The sequence below is a fragment of the Octopus bimaculoides genome, chromosome 8 (assembly GCF_046866305.1).
Source record: "Octopus bimaculoides isolate indiv1 chromosome 8, ASM4686630v1, whole genome shotgun sequence".
NCBI classification, from domain to species: Eukaryota; Metazoa; Mollusca; class Cephalopoda; order Octopoda; family Octopodidae; genus Octopus; species Octopus bimaculoides.
The window spans coordinates 1,404,348-1,427,457 of NC_142935.1; the positions used below are offsets into that span (position 1 = coordinate 1,404,348).

Below are 23,110 nucleotides of genomic sequence, written 5' to 3' on the forward strand. Positions count from 1 at the left end.
GGAAGTAGTAATTATCCAAACGGGAGATAGACCGGAAGTTGCTCTCCAGGCCAAGGACACCTTGATTGTATGAAATTTTACATTGTCGTTAGGAGATTCCATGTTAACTCGCAAAGGATTCGAGAGCGATTGTCACCCTTGTCGCTGTTTGGTTAAATTCAGCATCGCTCACTAATGACCTCTCTTCCTTTAGGTATAGTCTTGATTAATTATAGATGTCACGTGTTCGTTACATTAACAGTGTTAGTGTTTCAATCAAAAAACAAAACAAGATTCTTACCTACAAACCTACATACATACATAAAAATTGCAAAGGTTTACTCACACGTGGGCCATCGATTCCGTCCTTTCCGGGAAATCCAATTTCTCCTGGTTCTCCCTATTATATTTATAAAAAACACGTTAACTTCAGTACAATAAACACTCTATAACTATAAAATAAAACAAACAAAAGGTACACAGCAGCACAAACTCTCTCTTCCTTTCTCTCGCTCCCTATCTCTCCCTCATTTTCTGTTTCTACTTCAGTAGATTTCTCTTTATTTTGGTTTGTTTACTTACGGTCTATTTATTTCAATCTCGGTTACTATTTTTCTTTGCAGTGTTTGTACTTGTACGTGTGTATATAGACATATACACGTATATATGTATAGTAGCTATCGCGGGTGTAACGCTCCAAAACACCCCATGATCGGTGAAAATTTGCGAAGTAGAAACAGTGCTGTACTGTATATTATTGTTATTTTTATAATTTGTATATATTTGTTGTCTTATAAATGCAAAACAGTACCACGAAGGAATCGACGGAAGCTTAAAAACCAAACCGCGATATGGCGAGGGATTGCTATATAGCAGCACTGGAGATAAGAACAAACCTCCGACCTGTAAGCCAGTAGTAAGGTCTTATCCGTCTGGTAGGCGCTAATCCCACAGCTGCTGACGTAACAAAAGATAAACAGAGAATGCGAACACCGAAGATCAACTTTGAAATTAATTTGTGTGTATCTCTTACTTATCTTATACTTAATCCATTATGCTTTTTACAGATGAAAGTTTTAAAGCATATACACAAATAAACTCACCATTTTTGGCCGAAGCCTTCACATTCTGACAAACTTCTGAGTCTGTATTTAAATGCAGCAAGTTTGAATATATGCACATGTGCATAATTCTAAATTTCTCCGATCCTCGTGACCGAGGAAGACCATTGCCGACCTTCAGGAACATTGTGCGCTCTAGGACTAACTTATATTTTGCATTTGCGGCTCCGTTGGTGGCTAATGAGCCCAGCTGTTGACAAGCATACACGACTGCAGACATACATACATACATACAATGAAGGAGTCTTGAATCTAGGTTAGAAACCGGCTCTTTATTGGCAAGAAATCTTGAAATAAAACTGAATGATGACATATATACACACGTACACACAACGTGCACACATACACATATATATCTTATTCTTAAACAAGGATATTATAATAATATTCTTGTTTAAGAATAATATATTCGTACTTTACAAAAGTATAAAGTAACCCATTAGATTAAGGTGAAATTGTTTTTATTATAACTTAACATAAAAACAAACATTAATATATATATATATATATATATATATATATATATATATATATATATATAATGTATGTGTGTGTACATATGATATACACAGGCATACATAGATGCACAGACCAGTATACACATATACACAGAAACACGCATATACATAGCTATATATAAACGTATGTAAATTTATACGCTTACAATAGTTACGCGCCTCCTTTACGCATCGATTTCTAAGGATATTTTTTTTACAGACACAGTAGTGTCATTCTACTCTCATGTACACAGAAAGCGAGAGAAATATTGAAATATACACACGAGAGAGAGAGAGAGAGAGAGAGAGAAAGAGAGAGATTTATTGGTAATGAGGGAAACACTAAGTTGGGGCAAGTGTAGAAGCGTAAATGAAACATATTTCTGTGTGTGAATATGTATTATGGATGTTTGTGTGTCTGTTAATTGATCAAAGTTGATTCAGGCATGATAATCGTGTTTTGTTGGTATATCTAGTGTGTGCTCATAAAACACATGAACACGCACAAACATACATACGTCTATGGCCGTCACTGTGCTATTACAGTCATAAAATAATGTCTTTTTCTCTCTGTGGAATATATATATATATATATATATATATATATATATATATATATATATGAGGGGTATTGGTATCCAGAAGACCCAAGATGGCAAGTAAAGCTATGGAAGGACCGTAGTTAAACTCTCGGTTCGATAATGATACGAGTGAGGAGTCTAATGCGGGTCTTTATTTAACACACACACACATACATATATATATATATATATATATATATATATATATATATATATATATATATATATCCATCCGAGATTGTACGATTGTGTATAGAATAATATCAGGTCATCCCATAAGTTCTGTTCGAATTTTGAATAAAGAAAACAAGTGATCAAATGTTATATTTAATTGAAAATTAATCATCAATGTACTTTCCCTGATTATCTATGACTTCCTTCCATCTATTTACAAGCTTTTTAATCCCATCAATGTAAAACTCTTTCGGTTTCAAAGCGAAGAACTATGAAATGTCAGTTTCGACCGCCTCCTGGCTTGCGAAAGTTATGTGCCCCAAATGATTCTGTAAATTACGAAACAAATGGTAGTCTGAAGGAGCAAGGTCGGGAGAATAAGGTGGATGAGGAATTTTTTCCCAACCAAGCTCCTCGAGAAGAGCAGATGTCAACTCGGGATTTGCGGTTACTTTCGAACAATTTATGAGGCAACAATTTTCCAAGTTTAGGAACCGTTCCAAGTTGTTGAAGATGACGATGAACAGTTGTATGGTTTTAACTAAGCTTTATTGCCAATTCTTCAACTGATAACGCAGGATTTTTTCAAGTAATGCCTCAAGAAGCTTATCATCAAACTGAACTTGATGTCCTGTGTGATCTTCATCTTCACGGCTGAAATCTCCACTTCTGAATTTTGCAAACCATCATCTGCAAGTTCTTTCATTCAAGCATTCTTTCCCATAAACTGAGTGTATGTTTCGAGTCACTTCGGCTGCAGAGTTTCCTTTTTTGTACTCATAAAGCATTATGTGCCTCAAATGCTCTTTGGATACGTCCATGTTAGAAAGAGTATTAATCAAAGAAATTTTAATTCTATTATTCTTCAAAATCATATTTAATTCGTTTAAATGTACACAAATGCATAAAAATAATTTTTAATTCCATTAGACATTCTAAAATACTATTAAATTTCATTCAATTTTAAAAATGGTAAAATTGGACAGAACTTATGGGATGACCCGATATATTAATCAATGAAATTCTAAATTAGTCTGATTTTCATGTTTTGTTATTTAGCAACTTTCACGATTTTACAATTTCGCTATTTTACAATATTGGAATAAACTAATACTTTCATACGTTACGCAGTCATCTGGTGTATGCCGTGGCAGTCATTCTTCCACAATTGACAAGATTGTAAAATTGTAAAATTGTAAAAATTGCAAATAATAAAACGTGAGTGTGTGCGCGTGTGTGACAGTACAGTAACGAATGTTCATATAGAAAATCCAGTGTCAAAACTAAATATGCTGTTTGTAAGATAGCATGTTCGTGATGTCAATTAAATCAACCACTTCGATTCATAAGTTGCTTAATTGATCCGCAGAGATATTGGGGCTTAAGATTTGATAAAAGACCGAGAGCTCTTTCTTAGATGAATTACAAATAAACATCCAAACAAACGCACATTTTAATATTTGACTTACCTTATCACCTCGACTACCTTTCAGTGCAGGTGTACCTTTGGATCCCTACAAAATAATAATATCGACGTTTAGTGCAATCAAAGCTTATCTTGATGCGAATTTAGCGATATGATCTTCATTCGCTTTCATACAAAGATACAAAGCTCACATACATACATACACACATACATACATACATACACACACACACACACACACACACACACACATACATACATACATACATTCATACGTATGTATGTAAATGTGTTTCGTAGAAGGAAGAGAATAAATAGAGCTTTATACACGTGTGTATATATATTTATTTATCATTATTTTTAATAGGCAGACGATATATGTATGTATATATGTATGTATGCATTTTAAATTAATGTTCTATCCAAAAAATGGTTTTTAAACATAAAATTTCTGCAAGAAAATCAAAAGTCTGCTGACACAACGAAGGATGTGCTAACAAGGTAAATGTATGTATGTGCACATGTATATTTCATAAGTGTCTTTGAAATGATCATATGCGTGTATTTAATATTTTCGTCCTTGAAGATATCGTTTCTAAATTATTTATTCACCAAAAAATTCTGTTATTCTATGCTAGCCAATGTACAATATTGCATATTCATTTTATTCTTTCGTCACCCTCTCGATAAGCCATTAAATGCAATGCTTAGCTGATGATGTCAAAACAAGGCTTAAACATAACCGTAGTTGTCTCCCGTAGTTGCCGACAAAGTAAAAATAATATTAGTTCTTTGAGTATTAATGGTTTGCCTCAATGCTTAATTATTATGCTTTTTGCATTAAATATTTTAACACTAACATAATTATTATTCATACAGACTAAGCAGCTTATCGCTAGAAATTAAATAAGCAGTAAGATTTCTTAAATATAAGTATTAAGAAACGGTCGTTGTTCCCCCATTCACATCTGATTATAAAACACCACAAAAATAATCCAGATTTTCATCATATTCCCTTAGGAATACATTTTTTCTTACAATTCAAACCAAACGCATGGAAATAGAAATATTTTCTATAACTGCATGTCTCCAGCCAGTTCGGCGTTATGCCTAATATGTTTTGGCGTGACACACACACACACACACACACACACACACACACACACACACGTGATGTTAATATAGCCTTCATGCTTTTATAAATCTGAACGCGATAAAATGGGTTGCTGAAAATTGGTGTAACCCAAACAGAAGTTTTATGTAAATATCTTCGAAATCGGAGGATTTTTTTTTGCGAAACATTTGATATTTGATAGTAATAATGTAACGTCGACATTTAGGGCACTCTATTTGAGAAATTTATCTGCATTTGATACTTATGAAGGAAGTATATTAACGAATCGAGCAAATCATTTGAAGAAAAAAACATCGAAACTAAATGAAAGAGAAGTTAAGAGGTTGAACTTTTCTAAAAATATCCTTTTAGATTTTCTTGAGGCGTATTATTAAAAAGTAAATTTGGAAACCACATTACAAAATATTTCATTGTCACTGAATATCACGTTACACTTCGTCTTCAAGAAGCCAGTGTGTCACTGTTAACACGTTACTAATGGGTTTTGTGTAAATATGAGCAAACATCAAACTAAAACTAAGAGAAATATTTAAAACATTTCTGAGTACGATTGTTATTTTTCGAAATATTAACTTCATTTTTAGTGATAAAAAATGTTTTATTATTTACGACTAATTGATGGTGGATTGTTAGTATCGTTGGCGCCTCGTACAAATCGCCATGGCACATTTGATCTGGTTCTGAGTTAAAAGCCTGCCAGACACAAATTCACCTTTCGTTTTTTGGAACTAGATGATAAAAGGTACCAATACTGGAGTTGATTTAATCAACTATCCCCTATTTCCAAATTTCTGGCCATGGGTTTATTCAATAAATTACATAAGTGTGTAGGATTGGTCAAAAATCGAACAAAATGACGTGCAATGTCGGTTTCGACTCTTTACGTTTAGAATTCAAATCCCGCCATGATCAACTTTACCTTTCATCCTGCAAGAAGAGCACAAGACCCAAACTTTTTGGGGAAGGGGCCAGTCGATTAGATCGACTCCAGTACGCAACTGGAACTTAATTTATCGACCCTGAAAGGATGAAAGGCGAAATCGACCTCGGCCGAATTTGAACTCAGAACATAAAGACAGACGAAATACCAATTTCTTTATTGCCCACAGGGGGCCAAACATAGAATGGTACAAAACAACTGATTGGGATCAGTAATGCGAATGGTTTACATAAATATGACTTTAAAAATTTTATAAAATATAAAAAAAAAAATCGAATGATACTAACAGTACGTTAGACAAAACAAATGAAGCGATGATCAGGCCACGCTCCGACCCCACAAGCCCCGATCTATCGCTGGCACCTTTTTTTTCTGACTATTCACACGGTTTCTTGCACGCACAACACTCGTGCAACATGCTTCCATCTCTTTTGGAACGTACACTCCGACAAACATCTCCTATCCAGCCACACTTTCCTTTTCAAATGAAAAGTAAAAAATGAACGTAAATTGTGGCCAGAGATAAAGTTGCCTGTCTTAATTCCTTTTATCCTCGTCTTCCATACTACCTCTTTCGCTATTGCTACAACCGTGAGAAAACAATTCTTACCTTCGTTTGTTAAAACTCCCGATGGGTCAATTTTTATAATTGACTCAGTCGACAGCTGTACTCTTCCTTCGCCGGACAACAGGTGTTCAGCATAAGCCCACATTTCAGATATCTCCGGACACTGAACAATAGCATGAGGGACGGTTTCCCTTTCTCCCCCGCATCTTGGACAGGTCGGCGACTGACGCTTACCGTGTCTTGCAAGCTTATCCTAAACGGGCAAGGCACCTCTGTAGCATTGCCAGGTTAAGGACTTTTGGAAGTTGTCCAACGTTCTCAACCCGAATGTACAGTGAAACAGGCCGTCCAGTTGAATAAATCCGAGACCTAGAGTCGCCCCCAGGCCATCGTCGCATTCAGACTCTACCAACCCACTATATAAAATCCGTGTGGAACCCCCACCGCTGGCGTTTCCCGAGCGCCGGAAAAGCAAGAGGGCCTTACGACACTCTTTATGCCATTCACTCGACCTCGGTCTACGAGAACACCAGGCGTCCTGCTCGCAAAAACTTTTGAACTCGGGGAACATTTGTCTGGCCAGCGGAGACCACACCCGTTCACTATCCAGGAGAATCCAGAGGTGCCTCAATCTCAACGTATGCCTGCGCATCATTAACCAAGGCATCCCTAAACCTCCCTTTAAAGGCTTTTGACAGCAGACAGAGCGTTTCACAAGTGGCGACCTGCACTTCCACAAAAAGCGAAAGAGCTGTCTCTCCAGCCTGATCAACCACGAATCCGGACAAGGCACGACGGTTAGGCGGTAAGTAATGACCGATGCGATAAACACATTGGCCACCTCCGCCCTCCCTTTCAGGGATAGCCACCGCCAAGACCAGGTCTTGACTACTGCAGCCACCCTGCTCAATACCTCCGTCCAGTTCTTCTCTATCTGGAGGCCTGGACCAAACCAAACTCCCAGCAACTTAACCGGTCCCTCCGTCCTGCGCCCAACAGCGCTGTCTGAAGGCATCGACTTGCCAACCCAAGTGCCGAGTTGTAAGCCGACCGACTTTTCCCGGTTAATCTTTGCTCTTGTCACCTCCTCGTAAGCCTCAATAGTCTTACCCACTTCACGTAGGCGTACTACTGAGGTTACGCTGATAGTGATATCATCCGCGTAAGCCGTAACAAACTCCTCTAGACCTGGTTCTCTCGGAATGCCACTCAACCTCCGCAGTAGTGGCTCGAGAGCTACCACATACAAAAGCGGTGATACAGAACGGCTTCGAAAGGAAACCGTTCACCCGAACTATCGAGTCAATGTTGTGGTACAAAGCAATAAACCACCTGAGGAAGCCAAGGCCCAAGCCGAACCGCGCAAGCACAGTCGCCAGGTATCGATGGTCAACCCTATCAAAAGCTTTAGACTGGTCCAAATGTACCAGTGCCCCACCTTTGCCAGATTTATTATCAACCCTCTCTATGGTATAGCGAATAAGATGGAGGGTATCCTGAATGGTTCTGCCTGGGATGGCACATATCTGTGCCTCCCCGACTATACCATCCGCGACACGCGCCAACCTTTTCGCTAAGACCTTGGCCAAAATCTTCACTTCTCTATAACGTCCCCCTTGTCCGGGTCCTTTCTGACCAACGTCACTAATTCCCGGTGCACAGATCTGGGGATAAACCCATTCTGTTGCCAGTTCGCGTAAACGTCAGCCAGTAGATGCCCGAACAAGTCTGGCATACATTTATACAGCTCATACGGAAGACCATCAAGTCCCGGCGACCTACCCGCTTTACAGTCGGCCAAAGCCTCCTTCACCTCCCCAGGCGTGATTGGCCCTTCGCAAGACTCCGCATCCGACCCCGAGAGACACGGCAGACCGGCAAGAAAGTCCTCGAGGGCTCTCCTACCATCAGGACCGCCGTCACCCCCGAACAGCTGGGCGAAGTACTCCCGAAAGGCCTCACACATTTTCTCGGGTTCGTTTATCAAGACGCCATTATGGTTCGTCAAAGACCGTATCTTGGAACTATTTCCTTGTCGAGCTTCCACCACTCGGGCCCATCCAGCGGCCTTGATTCCTTCACTTCCCATCGCACGTAACTTAGCTCTGGCAATACTTCCCATGTGTTGGGTTTCAAGATGCTGGTTTAACTCCAGTCTTTTCACCTTCACTTGGTCCGCATTGCCAGTCCTCCAGGCTTCTTCTAGTTCCTTAACTATACCATCTCCTATTCTACGTCCCTTCTTAGCTAAACTTATGCTAAACCTAATAGACTCATATTTGATGGCTCTTTTTAGGGCGTACCACCATTTGTTATTAATGATGGCACCTGTCAATGCCCTCTGAATTAACATCTTAATCCTCTTTCTGTATTCCTCAATCGCCAAAAGGGACGTATTGAGTTTCCAGTAGCCAGATCCCTGACTATGTAACTTGTCTATTGTCAGTTTACAGGTAACCATCTTGTGGTCACTGTAGCTGACTGGAAAAAACTGTGGACACTTAGCTATAGACTTATCTGTTTCTCTAATTAAAATCCTATCTAGATATGTTCTGGTAGACCCGTCACTATTTGACCACGTCCACTGTGGAGTGTTCGGGTGTTCCAACCTATATGCGTCTGCTAGCTGAAAGTGACTTAGCAGATCCCGTAAGCCTGGGTTACATTTTCTGTTCGTGTTCGAGCCAACACAATATGTGTGTGCCTCACATATTGTGTTAAAGTCTCCTAACAATACTAGCGAATGCGACGTGGCCAGGAACTTGCCCAGGTCACGAAAATATTCACTTTGCGGGCCCATAATAGTGGGTGCATAAATAGCAACTAGCCTGATTATCTTGCCACAACTGAATGTCAGGTCCAGAACGACCAGCCTGCCTTCTGGATCAGAAAAAAACAACTTTTTCTCGGTTACCCGGTTTCTTTTTAGTAGGACCAACACCCCACCCCCACCTCCCGCCCGACTCGGAGAAACGTATTTCTCGTAGCCGTTTAGGAGGAGGGACAGATCTCTTGGCCTCTTTACTCGGGTTTCCGTTGCAACAATCACATCCAATTTTCTTGACCTGATGTCATTTAGGAAGCGTCCTTGCTTCCAGCTAGACAACAGGCCACGAACATTTAAACAACCAATGTGAACAGACATGTCTTACCTGTTAATCAGGGCTTATCCGGTGGAGAGGGACTCTCCACCTTTTCTTGACATAGGGTCGGAGGTGGCAAGTCTTGAAAAATGGACTGGTTAAATTCCAGTTTCATTGCCGATACAGATGTTCTGTATGTATTTAATAAAATCTTATGAGTCTTTGAATCCATTTCGTATAGTTCATAATTTTGAAATTTTTCAGACAGTTCAGCTATTCTGGTGGCTGATTTCTTTGCTTTTATTTCTCTCATTAAATCAACATTTTTGCTGTGAAGTGCTACTATCCCTCTGTCCTCCACTTCTTTCCTTGTTATTTGTGGTCGGTTTCTTTTTGCTGCTTTTGTTGGTCGTTGTTCTATAGTAGTCGCCACTCTCGGTTGAGCTGCTGATTGTATTTTTCTTTTGTTTGTTGTTTTCTTCTCGTCTTTTTCCTCTTTTTCTTCTTTCTCCTCTTCCTCGTCTTCCTTATTTTCCATGCAGTTCCTTCGAATGTGGCCTAATTTGCCGCACAAAAAACACCGGGGCTTTCGACCCTCGACAAAAACGTTGAGGAGCAACTCTTCCCCAACTTCTATTTTTTCTGGAAGCTGTTCAATTACAGCCTGTTCTCCTTGAATTAATAAGTGGACCGTGTGGCCTATTCCAATATGGTTTTTCGGTGACGATAGCTTGAAGTATATTTACCTCATCTACCTTCTTTGCCAGGACCGCCGCCATCAACCACATTGGGTCAATTTGAGGTGGGACCTTTGCTATTTTTACATTGGATGTCCTCATCCCCATGTAAATCGGTATCAAAATTATATCCTCGGTTTCCAAGGATTTTACAGAGTGCACTTGTGCAGTTTCACTGTTTTTAAAATGTACCTCAATGGTACCGAATTTTTTGCCTCTTGCAAGATACGTAATGTCCTGCCAAATGGGCTTTAGACCTTGTTCAATTCTTTCTTCGCTCACTCGCTCGATTTTCCTTCCTTTTTTGCAGTAAACTTTAAAAATAATTGTTTTTTTTCTGTTAATAATAATTCTTCCGGTGGTTGAACTTTGACAACACCGTTTTCAATTTTTAGCATGTCTTTGTATTTTAATATGTCGCTTTTGTTTGTCGACAGCTGGCGGGTTCCACCTCCAACCGCCGACGCAAAACTTCTTTTTTGCTTTTCTTCTGTTTGTATGTTTTTCACATTTATGTTCCTCCTTGTAACGGTACAATTTGATAGCTCTGGAAACTCCTCTTCAGAAGAATCCGAAACTTCTCCCAACAATAAATTTTCTATATTTTTTCCTCCGGTTGACTCCTCTTCGCCAGACGAAGATACATTATTCGGCATCTTGCCAGCAATTACTGTTTCCCCCATAGGGGAAACACACGATAGTTTTCAAACGAAGACTATCACACAATAGTTATGACAAGAACACACAAAAACAGTTAATTGAAACTTGCACTTACTGTACAGACGCACTCAAATAACTAGTAACAATCCAATCTCACGGAGTCGCTACACCGCTAAGCACCTCAACCGGTGTCACACAGACGAAATACCGCTAAGCATTTCGCCCGGCGTGCTAACGATTCTGACAGCTCGTTGCGTTAATAATAATAATAATAATAATAATGATGATGATGTTAATAATAATAATAATAATAATCCTATAAACAAAAACTTATCTCAGATATTTAAATGTTTAGTTTTGCCCTTTTAATTTTGTCTGAAAAATATGAAAAAAAGGATTTAATGTTAGAAGAGTATAATGTATTCTGAAAGTGTTTCAAGAGAATTCCTAGTATTTCTCTTTCCCAGAATTCGTTTCCCTTTAATGCCGTAGATCAGGGGTTCTCAAAGTAGGCAGTATTGCCCAACCCCCTGGGGACAGTGGAAAGTTCCAAGGGGGCGCTGAAGAAAAGAGGGGCGATAATGGGGTAGCGATTCATGTAGAAACAACAAAATAATGGGTTCGTTGGGTTAAGCTTTATTTGTGAAATACGGTTGCCTTGAATTTGCTTCAGAAACAGGTCTATGTTTGTGATAGTTAGTTGGGGGTGGGGGAACTAGGAATGTGGCCTGGGTGTCAAGGGGGCAGCAGCCCGAAAAAGTTTGGGAACCACTGCCGTAGATGATATTGTATCTGTTTAGTACCAATTCGTGCAGATCTATAATTAAAGACATTACAAGTGTGACTACGTGTTTTTTCGTGCATTTTATAACTGGGCCCACAAAATCTATTGTGATTCGATGGAGATTTAATGGATGTGTCAAACCACCATGTAGATATTCCTTCATTGATTCGTTTTTACACTAACTTTACTTTTGTTTTGCATTAATTGTAAATATTGCAGAAAAAATATTTACACCTACATTTGTAACTTATGGAGAGTGATTTCTACTGATTAGGACAAGATTTATGAAGTCCACGTCTACAAAGGAAATAAAACTTTAATTTTTGATTATAGAAAGAAAATTGATCTCACCTTTAAACCAGGTAATCCCAATAAACCACGTGGGCCAGGCGGGCCAGAGGGGCCAGGAGGGCCGGGCGTGCCCTGTTAAATATAAACACAAGGGATTAAAATTGTTTAAAATAGTCAAACATATTTAATAAACAGGCAAAAACAGATAAATGTTTTCGTTTCAAAATGAAACTAACTTGAAGAAAAGGGCCCAACCGTCCCAAAACACAGTTGAATGGTTTTTATTAATTGCAGGCGTTTGATACAGCGAAAGCATTAGGAATAAATGATAATAGTATATTGAAAAAGTTGTTTTAATTAATCTAAATGCGATGGGTCACCCATTTCATGAGGAGGAAAAGATTTATACTGGAAATCAAAATGCTGTGACTGATTTAAATATCGTCGTGGTACTCCGTCGGTGACGACGACGAGGGTTCCAGCTGATCCGATCAACGGAACAGTCTGCTCGTGAAATTAACGTGCAAGTGGCTGAGCACTCCACAGACATGTGTACCCTTAACGTAATTCTCGGGGAGATTCAGTGTGACACAGAGTGTGACAAGGCTGGCTCTTTGAAATACAGGTACAACAGAAACTGGAAGAAAGAGTGAGAAAAAGTTGTGGTGAAAGAGTACAGCAGGGTTCGCCACCATCCCCTGACGGAGCCTCGTGGAGCTTTAGGCGTTTTCGCTCAATAAACACTCACAACCCCCGGTCTGGGAATCGAAACCGCGATCCTACGATCGCAAGTCCACTGCCCTGACCACTGGGCCATTGCGCCTCCACGATTTAAATATGACGTAAACGAGACAGGGAGATAGAGAGAAAAAATAAGATACAGACATAAAGCAACGTGGAAATGGAGTAATTTTAACATCACTTTTAATTGTTTCAGTCACTGGACTGCAGCCATGCTGGAGCAGCGCTCTAAAGTGTTTAGTGGGATAAATCATGAAATATCGCTTCTGTTTGTATTATGTTGCCCTGATGCATCTGGAAAGCGAACTAACGTCGTCAACATTCAATGAAGTGCACGGTAGTTAGTCACGCTCGTTTGACTCATTGCTATGGTGTAAAGTGAAACTCCTCGCGTCATTTGCAGCTTTCATATCCTTCAGGTTCTTCTTTCTCTCTTAGTGCATTTAAAAAAGAAATATTTATAACTCACTGCAGTCCACTGCTTTCATATTTTTCAGTTATTAAACGACATAATTTGAATGGCATTTCCTCCATGCTGGTCAGTCTTTAGCACTTACTCAGTAAATGATGTTTGTTGTATCTTTAATTGCTTGTTTCCTGTTGGAATTTATAAGTGACAACATTTCGTCGTCGGATGCAATTGTCTGAAACTTTGATAGTCCGGTTAATTCTAATTTAATTCTGCTTCGAGATCTCTAATTCAAATTCCTGTTTAGATAATATTTTTCTTCTTAAACACAAAATAATATACATAGGTCTGTCATTAACCCTAAGACTCACTGGAACGATGCTTAACTTCCATGGCGTATAAGCGACTGAGAAAATCACACCTCCCCTGAACGGGACGCCAGTCCTTTGCAGGGTTAACTTCACGACTATTCTGGAATTCATTGAAAACTGAATGAGTTTGAGCAACGTGAAACGAAGTATTTTGCTCAAAATAACACAACACACCGCCTTCTCAGGAATCGAAATCACGATTTTACGATCATGAGTGCAACACCTTAACCACTTGAGCCTTCACTCAATGAAACACAATTCATAATCACAGATGAAAGCATGTCACCATCATAGGGTATGTCACCCTATTAAGTTTTAAGCTCCTGACAAATCCGTAAGCTGTAAAGCTAATTATCATATAGCTATTATAAATAAGCGACCCATATTTCTGGAGAAGTCCCAACAAGGACACAGCTTCACCAACCAAAGATATTAAATTTCATACCCCATCACTTGCTCGCTAGGTTAACGGCTTCGTAGCAATCGTAATTTTTCAAAAGAGTGTAGACTTTGTAAATGAATCGAAATAGTTACGGATTTATTTCCACAAGACTTTACATTAAAAAACAGAAATGTTTTGGCCAGGAATTTTGACATGTTTATTTTCATGTAAATCTTTTGAATACTTTCGCTGGAATTCCTATGTTTAAGTATTAATTAAACACCAATTTTGAATGAATAAAACTTACCGGAACGGCATCACCACCGCCAATTCCCTGAAATATAAAATAAAAAAAGTAAGGTTATTATGGTAAATAATTGAAAACTTAAATTGGATTTGCAATAAAGGAAAAAATGTGAGCTGGCAAAATCGATCTGAGAAAGGCAGCATTTGAAAACGAAACCATTTTCGATGACGGAAATAAAAAAAAAGAAAGAAAAGAAAAGAAAACACACACAAAAAAAGTTAAATTAATATCATTTGTTTTGAGTAACGCCATCTCGAAACATCTCAGAATTTAGAACCAAAGTTCTCACCTACCTTTCCAAGGGTATTCTTGTATGCAATAATGTGCTAAAAGTACATACATGCAAACACAGGCACACACACACACACACATATATATATAAACACACATACGCGCACATACACACACACACATATATAAACACATATACGCGCACATACACACACACACACATACATGCTAGTTCCAAATATAATATTTTTATAGTCTTATATTTGGGTGTGGATACTGGTATGCAAAACTGCACATACATAAATGAGCAAGCACAAAAAGGGTGTTCATCACTCCGAAATGGGATTGAACGTGAGTTACCTCGCCTGTCCATGGGTCCGAGGTATTTAGCACCAGACACTTTGAGAGTGTACATACTCCACTACGCTATTGCAGCCACCGGAAAATACCCAATGCATTAGGTTAAGAATATGTAGTTAATAATATTTATCATACTAGAGCTGCTTCTACTTTATATATATATATATATATATATATATATATATATATATATATATATATATATATATATATATATATATATATATATATATATATATATATATATATATATATATATATATATATATATATATATATTCTCCCGATATTTATTAATTTATTATTTCTTCTCTGCCGACACTATGCAGTATTTATAAGGACATTTGGATTTACCGAAGTAAGGATCAACCGAATATAGTAAATATTCAACTAACTGGAGTTTATCTACATTCACTGAGATTAGCCAGCATTGTTAACCGATAAGAGCGAGCACGGTACCCGCTAGGATTATAGAACCTTCTTAACCAATCTTGGAAATTTACTTTCACACACACACACACACACACACACACACACACACACACACACACACACACACACACACACATATATATATATATGAATAGATAATGAATTAGGTGAATGATAAGAATAAGAGAAAGGTTCCATACCGGTACGCCGTCTTTTCCATCTTTGCCGTCTCTTCCTGGCTCACCTTTCTGTCCAGCAGTACCCTAAAAACATGAAGACATATTAAAAGATTTGGTGCTGATAAGGATCTGATTTCCTTTTTATTTAATATTAAGGAATATTATAAATACCAATGTGAAAATAATGAAGAAGACACAAATTATAACATTTGTTTAAGATACTCTCAAGAAGAAAAGGTAGTCTTTCTACATTGTTTCATCCTTCCTAGGATGGTGAGATTAATGCGGATGGTGAGATTAATGCGGATGGTGTATTACCTGGGAAAACAACTGCAGCTTAAAATCTGAAGGAAAACCACAACCAGAGAAGGAACTGGTACTTTGTTCCAAATGCCTTCAACAGAACGAACTCAGCTGGTGATATCGTCTAAAAGCAGCATGCCTACGTTCAAGGACACTCTTGATGTGATCATCCCGTCTAGTTCGGGAGTACGTAGGGCTACAATATTCAATGATTTTGTCTCCCCTTATTTAAGACGGTAAATGTAATATGGTTGTTATTTCTAGCCAATCAATTATCCCTCATAGAGAGTCCGAATATATACCTACCATATATAATGTTACGGGTAGAGGTGCTACTAATTACAGTTAGTTTATTAATTCATTTCTGCTGGAGGTACAAGGCATGATATTACATCGACCCCAGTGCGTGCTCAACTGGTACTTCTTTTATCGATCTCGAAAGGATGAAAGGTAAAGTCGACCTCGGCGGAATATGAATTCAGAACGTGGAGGGAGACGAAATGCCGCTAAGCATTTTGTCCGGTGCGCTAACGATTCTGCCAGCTCGCCACCTTAGAGAGAGAGGGAGGGAGAGAGAGAGAGAGAGAGAGGGAGAGAGAGATTAGGAGAGAGAGATTAGGAGAGAGAGATTAGGAGAGAGAGATTAGGAGAGAGAGAGCAAGAGAGAGAGAGGCAGAGAGAGCAAGAGAGAGAGTCAGAGAGAGAGAGAGAGAGAGAAAGCGAGAGAATAATAGAGAGGCAGAGAGAGAGAAACAGACAGACAAAGACAGAGATAGAGATGCAGAGAGAGAGAGAGAGGGCAAGAGAGAGAGTCAGAGAGAGAGAGATTAGGAGAGAGAGTGAGAGTCAGAGAGAGAAAGAGAGAGAGAGTCAGAGAGACAAAGAGAGAGAGTGAGAGAGAAAGAGAGAGAGAAAGCGAGAGAATGGGAGAGAGGCAGAGAGAGAGAAACATACAGAGAGAGACAGAGATAGAAGTAGAGAGAGAGAGAGAGCTTCATCAGCAGCCGATGAGTATTTATTTTCGGATGAGTAAATTGGATCAACGTGAAATGAAACACCTTGCACAAGGACTCACATCACTGGAATCGAACCGACAAACCCAGCATAACTAAATTCCAGCTGGCTATTTTCAGTAAACATAAATATAACGTTGATTTACTATTAGACAACTTACTGGCAATCCTCTGAATCCCCTCTGTCCACCATACCCTCTTCGTCCGTGGGATCCCTAAAATTCATAAAAGAAAATTGAAAATATGTTTATATAGTTATATACGGAACACATTACTTTATTGTGTCTGGGGTGAGTCATTCTCTTTTAGTGTCTTATTACTTAACACACTCACCGGTTCGATTTCCACTCATTTGTTTATTTTTTCAAAACTCTTCGTTGCATGGAGTAAAGATTGTTTGCCAACATAACATGGCAGTCCTGGTTTAGGACGAATGTTGCTGTAATTTAGTCCCAAGAGACATCGTCTCCAGCTGGCTATACGACACGATCTGTGTTCTTATATTTTTGAACAAGAGAATCTAGCATCCCCGCTCAGCTCAAACAATATCTAGATCCCCTTGTTCGAAAATACAAGGACACCGATCATGTCGTATAACCAGCTGGAGACGATGTCTCTTGGGGTTAAATTATAGCAACATTCGTCCTAAACCAGGACTGCCATGTTATGTTGGCAAACAATCTTTACTCCAAAGTACTGTTGCTGAACATCTCTCGTTGTGAGATTTACAAATAGTAATTTTCGTTGCGTCTTGCAAACTCTTCAATAGTCAACGAAACTTTTAGAAAAAATAAGTAAATGAGTGGAAATCGAACCGGTGAGTGTGTTAAATAATAAGGCTCTGAAATAGAATGACTCTCCCCAAACACAAAATATATACTTCAATACACGAATTCACAAAGAATCTTGCGAACCAAATACAAAAACGAAACATAGATTACTGTTTGGTTAAAAAGATAGTTTCATAACCACGTGATTATGCACAGCTTATTGGGTAAATAAGGGTCTTTACCAGACCCTTCAGCCTGATCAGTAGCTTGTGCTGACCTTGTGCGTAGATTTTCGGCGATAGAAAATGAGCGAAAGTTCTTCACTATTGGTTTCGTGCGGAAAATTCCGCAATTTTCAAACTTACCACCTAAAAAATGTTGATAAGCCGTTTCCTTGTTGGATGAGGCTGCGTGAGATTACACGAGATTTTATGGGATGTCAAACGTTGCATCTAATAACCAAAACAGTGTTTGAAGTCCCGTAAAAGTTCATGTAATCTCATGTATCCTCATCCAATATGTGTGCATGCATGTATATGTGATTGTGTGTTTGTGTATGTATGTGCTTACACGTATATATGTATGTATGTATGTATGTATGTATGTATGTATGTATGTATGCTTGTATGTATATGTGTGTGTGTATATGTGCTTACACGTATGTACGTATATATATATATATATATATATATATATATATATGTATGTATGTATGTATGTATGTATGTATATGCGCTTTGCGACCGCGAGTGCGCAGGTTCGATCCTCGCTACTTGGCACCTTAGGCAAATGTTCCTATATCATCAGGTTAACTCATAAATGAAATTGGATCGATGGAAACTGCATAGAATCTCGTTGGGCGGATTGTATTTGTAACTTAAAGGTACAGCCTCGTCAGAGCTACACTGCCACGCTGAAAAACGTATGCCTGTGTTTGTGTAAGTATTTATGTGTGTCTGCATAGATTTGCGCATAATGTACAAATACAACACCAAGACAAACAAGTGGTAAATGGTGAGGTCTTCAAGTAATGTCCATTCTTATATTTGTTCTACACTGACTTACAGACACTTCCTTGTTACTCTCGCCGTGTGGAATTTAGTCTATTTGTGGGTGTCCAGCAATGGATTTGTGAACAAGTACACATGTTCACTAATATTATTCACAAATTGCGATATAAAAAAATATAATTAATGACGACGCACGAAAAGAGAGGAAAACCATTGAAAATCAGGAAAAACATTTCCCGCCAATTTTCTGTAGGAAAACTTACTTTCTCTCCTTTATCTCCAGGAGGTCCAGGTTGTCCAGGAAGACCCTAAAAGTAAGTAAAAACACGTTAAATTATTTTTGCAATTAGACATTAATAGCATAAACAACTTTCATTCGATATTCATAAAATTACACTTGTATTGAAAGCATTTCTAATATATAATGTAAAAAATTATAGGGCATCTGTTGGTCATGTATGCACAAGCTTAGGCAAAGTTTCTTGAAGAAGATTAGCGGGTATTCATGCATTCAAGTGCCACCTCTCTACGATATTGATGTTTATCCAAGGAAAAAGCCACTGGCTAGGGTGGTTGCAGCTTGACTCCAGTATCATCGCAGACGTTGCTATGAGAACGCAAAGAGTCGGATCAGACATCGAAAGGCATCCCGCTTGATTTCTCTTACAGATCTGTCAAAGTACCACCTTGGATCGGTACTTTGCTTATTGACCCGGTAGAACGAGAGGCAAAATTGAACGCAGAGCTCAGAGAGTCAGAAAGAAATGCAGCGAAACATTCTAAGCAACACTTTAACAGCTCTGCCAGCTCACTGCCTTTGTAAAGGATTACCACTGCCTTTAAATAAAATACTTATCTTCTACAATATATGCATATTTAACAATATCCAGTGTGGTAGCTTTGGTTAAGGAGACATACAATTAGGTCAAAACACCACAGTATTTCACACAGTCCCTTTACACCGATGAAACGCATGTGTTATGGCGTGTCCATCATCTGAAGGGATGAGAATTTTTCCAGTTAAGAAAGACAGCAACGTTCAGCCTATTCACGTCCGAATCTGCCAGAACGTATTGAAAATAAAAGATACGTTATTGTATATACGCATCGTTTAACATCTTTAACAACATGTATAACAGTATCTTTAACAATGTATGCATCTCTTAGCAATATATGCTGCCTGACTGTATTTTAGAAGAATGTATGTTGCCTGTACATAGCCTTATATCAAAATCTTTCAGATGCCCATCTTTACTGAATTCATTAGTATTAATCTCCCGCCGAGAAACCATTTTATATCACTTAAAATCCTTAATGATTTCTTCGACGAAGTTTGTTACTTTCGAAATACTCTAGTTCATTACAATTTGATAAATCTGCTTCAGAATGAATATTGATGCGAGCTAACAGCAATGGTTAACAGAAACACATCCTCAGTGGCAGACGATTACACGTGAGTGCATAGTTGAAAGGGAAATACACCAACGAACTGATTGGCCGAGAATTTATCTTACTTAAGAGACAATTATTTATTTTATTAATGAATGAACGTTAAAGCAAAAATAAACTATACACGCGGTCACCCATTACAAAATGCGTTTTTTAAGGATCATATCATTGATTTATTTAAAGCAAAAACAGCACAATATATATATAAAATGAACTCACGTCTTTTCCATCAGTCCCATCTCTACCTAGAATACCTGAAGAACTTGATGATCCGCCACCCTGAAAAGAAACATTAGAATCATAGGATTATTAAATTCCTTAAATTGTGTATAAACTGAAAAAAAAAAAGCTCTACAAATAGACATTAATGAATGGTAACTTAATCTTCATGTATTAAACTGAAATTTTGGTCTTCTGCCTTAATCAGAAAATCATTAGGCTGAGATCCAACGATATTTCATAAATATTTAACAACATTTTTTGTATTTGCACGTAAAAAGCTTTCGGAATTGATGTTATCAGGAAGTTATTCGAAGTATCCTTCATTCTCCCTGGATTGGAAAAATAATCAACAGACTAATTAACGCTAAGCAGATACATTAGCAAGGGATTTCAATCTGATTGATGAGTTATGGCTTTCGAGTTGAATCTCAGAAAAGTCATCAGTGAGAAAGAAGCATGAATCACCTCAAAATAGTGTAAAGTTTATTGCACTTTTAGGACCTTTTCAAACGGATGAATTTGAGTGCCATGGGTTTACAAATGAAAACAAACATCCTTTCAATTAATATTTAAAAACTCGTGTAGTTTAACTCCATTGTTTGTTAGGAAAGAAACCGCCATTTTGCATCAGCTATTGCTCTTGTTTAGCTCTTGGTCGACTCTGGTTAAGAACTTCAGTGATGAATGCCATTCCAGTTATAGGTATCCCCATTTTTAAGGTTATCTTCTGCTACATTATCTAATATATTCTTCCCACTTTTATAAGATATTGGGTCTAAATTTGAGATTTGGCTATTGTTTTTGGCAGTTACTGCCGAGATGACCTCTTGATTAGCTACGTTTCCAGGTCAAGTTTAATAGTATAATAGTACTTCACACGGGTATCAGAGTGAAACAAGGTTTGAGCCAACACACACACATACGCACACACACACACATGCGTTTGTACATGTTTATATATATCCACGTATGAGAGATTCAATCTATACGCATGTGCATATACATGCTCGTGTGGTACTATACACAGATATATACACACATACGCGCACACACATATGTGGTTCGGTATGTATGTGTATAGTTTTCTTCCACAGCGTTAAAATGTTTCTAAATTTCCTTTTATTTTTTCCCCCTTTTTGACCATTGTTTTCTTCCACTAATACTTGTTCCTTCTTCTTCCATACAACTCGTTCTCCCCGCCTCGTTCTTCACTGCTATAATAAGCCACCACCACCACTTCCAACTCCCGCATCCCTATTAAATAACGCATCTTTTACCGACGAACGCTTCTGCCGGAAACGTTAAACTTCTCTTCTTTCTCACGACATTACAGTTTGTACTTGTTGCGTCACTTTGATCATTTAGCTTTGGAAGCTGTAATGCTGTATAACTTAATGAGACTTGCCGATCGCAAGCACTAAACATGCTTAGTCAACATAAAATGCCGAGGACGTTTTTATACTCCTACAAAGGTCATTGCTTGAATTTCAATATTGCTGTATTTCCGTTCACTCGTATTTTCTTATATATATATATATATATATATATATATATATATAGGAAAACACATGGGGCGACTATTTGGGAAAAAAAAGAATGTGAGGTTTAGACTTTTACTAGTGTGTATTATCACGTAAACATAGAAGGCGGTAACCCAGCACAGTGGTAGCACAGTGGCAGCTCAGTGTCTGCAATTAGCGAAAATATAAAAAAATTGTCACTATGAGTGTATATATGTATATATGTTTCTGCGTATATGTGATTGTGTCTATGTGGTTGTGTCTATGTGTGTTTTGCCATTCCTTTTCAGAGGAGATGTATCTCGCAATCAAGAGAGCACTAATGAATTCATATTTGTATGAGTGTGTGTATGTGTGTTCGTATATGTGTGTTTACTTGTGTGCATGTGTGGGTGTAGGTGTGTGCGTGTGTGTGTATGTGTGCTTGTGTTTGTGTGTGTGTGTGTGTGTGTGTGTGTGTGTGTGTGTGTGTGTGCGTGCGTGTGTGTGTGATAAATCACCCAGTGATTGAGTGTTATGCACATTGATCTATCTCGCCATTGGAGTCTATGGCTAAAAAATCGACACAGCGACTTAGTAGGCTGTTTCTGAAAATTAAACAACCGGATGGTTTTGGTTTGAATGCCTACGATCGCTGCTCTGTTTGACCAATGATGACCTAATCGACGTCTAACAACAACAACAACAGCAAGAACGGCACATAATAACGAATGCGTAAATGTGTTTAGATGTGAATTTGTTTATAGATATATTTCTCGTGTTCCCACATTTTGCTGTCAATCTTTTATACGCATAAATATATTACTATGTCATACTGACTGGTTTTGTAGGTGATCAAGTTGGTTTTCATAACTGACCAAGCGGAACAATGCTGAAACACATGTGTCCTGAGATATAATGACGTCACCCACAAACGAAAATAAAATGTGTATCTTCCCAAGTATAGGCTGAGAACATTCTCTCGGGACTATTCTTGCAGTGTTAGGTCATATCACAGCCGATTATAATCAAACGTAATAGACATGTTTTATAGAATAATATAACTATTTGTTTATGTACATAAATAATATAAACACGAGGATGCAAATTGTAACTATTTAATTATATTACAAATCTCACGAATAATAATACATATTCTTATGATGTTATAAGAATATTCTATATAAATAGTAACACAATTTAATACTCATGTCAGCAAATCTTACCGGTTCACCTTTCTGACCAAGCTGACCCCTTTCTCCACGTGGACCGACTGCTCCGGGTTCACCCTGCAATATAAAAACACCATCGACATCATTTCTACATAGTTGCAAACCGGATAACTGAAAATACATGCACACATCCTCTCTTAGAATACGTCCTCTCTTAGAATTAATTACTGGATAGATGCTACACACGTGCTGTTGGTGATTTTCCCGCTTCTTTTCCCTTTTTC

General features: G+C 38.2%; 1 protein-coding gene and 1 long non-coding RNA gene across 10 annotated transcripts in view; one reads left to right on the forward strand and one right to left on the reverse strand.

Annotated features, from left to right (window-relative positions):
- Positions 1-23,110, reverse strand: part of LOC106871778 (uncharacterized) — a 262,045-nt gene that overhangs the window by 116,650 nt on the left and 122,285 nt on the right. For all 5 annotated transcript variants that reach the window (XM_052969918.2, XM_052969917.2, XM_052969916.2 and 2 more), the window contains 9 exons: positions 22,881-22,943; positions 20,153-20,212; positions 18,748-18,792; positions 16,866-16,919; positions 15,410-15,472; positions 14,187-14,213; positions 12,037-12,108; positions 3,822-3,866; positions 326-379 (listed from right to left, as the gene is read on the reverse strand). In XM_052969918.2, coding sequence (XP_052825878.1) covers positions 326-379; positions 3,822-3,866; positions 12,037-12,108; positions 14,187-14,213; positions 15,410-15,472; positions 16,866-16,919; positions 18,748-18,792; positions 20,153-20,212; positions 22,881-22,943 — 483 coding nt within the window. The remainder of the gene's footprint in view (positions 1-325; positions 380-3,821; positions 3,867-12,036; positions 12,109-14,186; positions 14,214-15,409; positions 15,473-16,865; positions 16,920-18,747; positions 18,793-20,152; positions 20,213-22,880; positions 22,944-23,110) is intronic.
- Positions 1-23,110, forward strand: part of LOC128248540 (uncharacterized) — a 106,984-nt gene that overhangs the window by 31,306 nt on the left and 52,568 nt on the right. For 4 of the 5 annotated variants that reach the window (XR_016242801.1, XR_016242799.1, XR_016242802.1 and 1 more), the window contains exon 2: positions 18,768-18,798. The exons of the other annotated variant lie outside the window; for it this stretch is intronic. This is a non-coding gene — a long non-coding RNA (uncharacterized LOC128248540). The remainder of the gene's footprint in view (positions 1-18,767; positions 18,799-23,110) is intronic. 5 annotated transcript variants of the gene reach the window in all.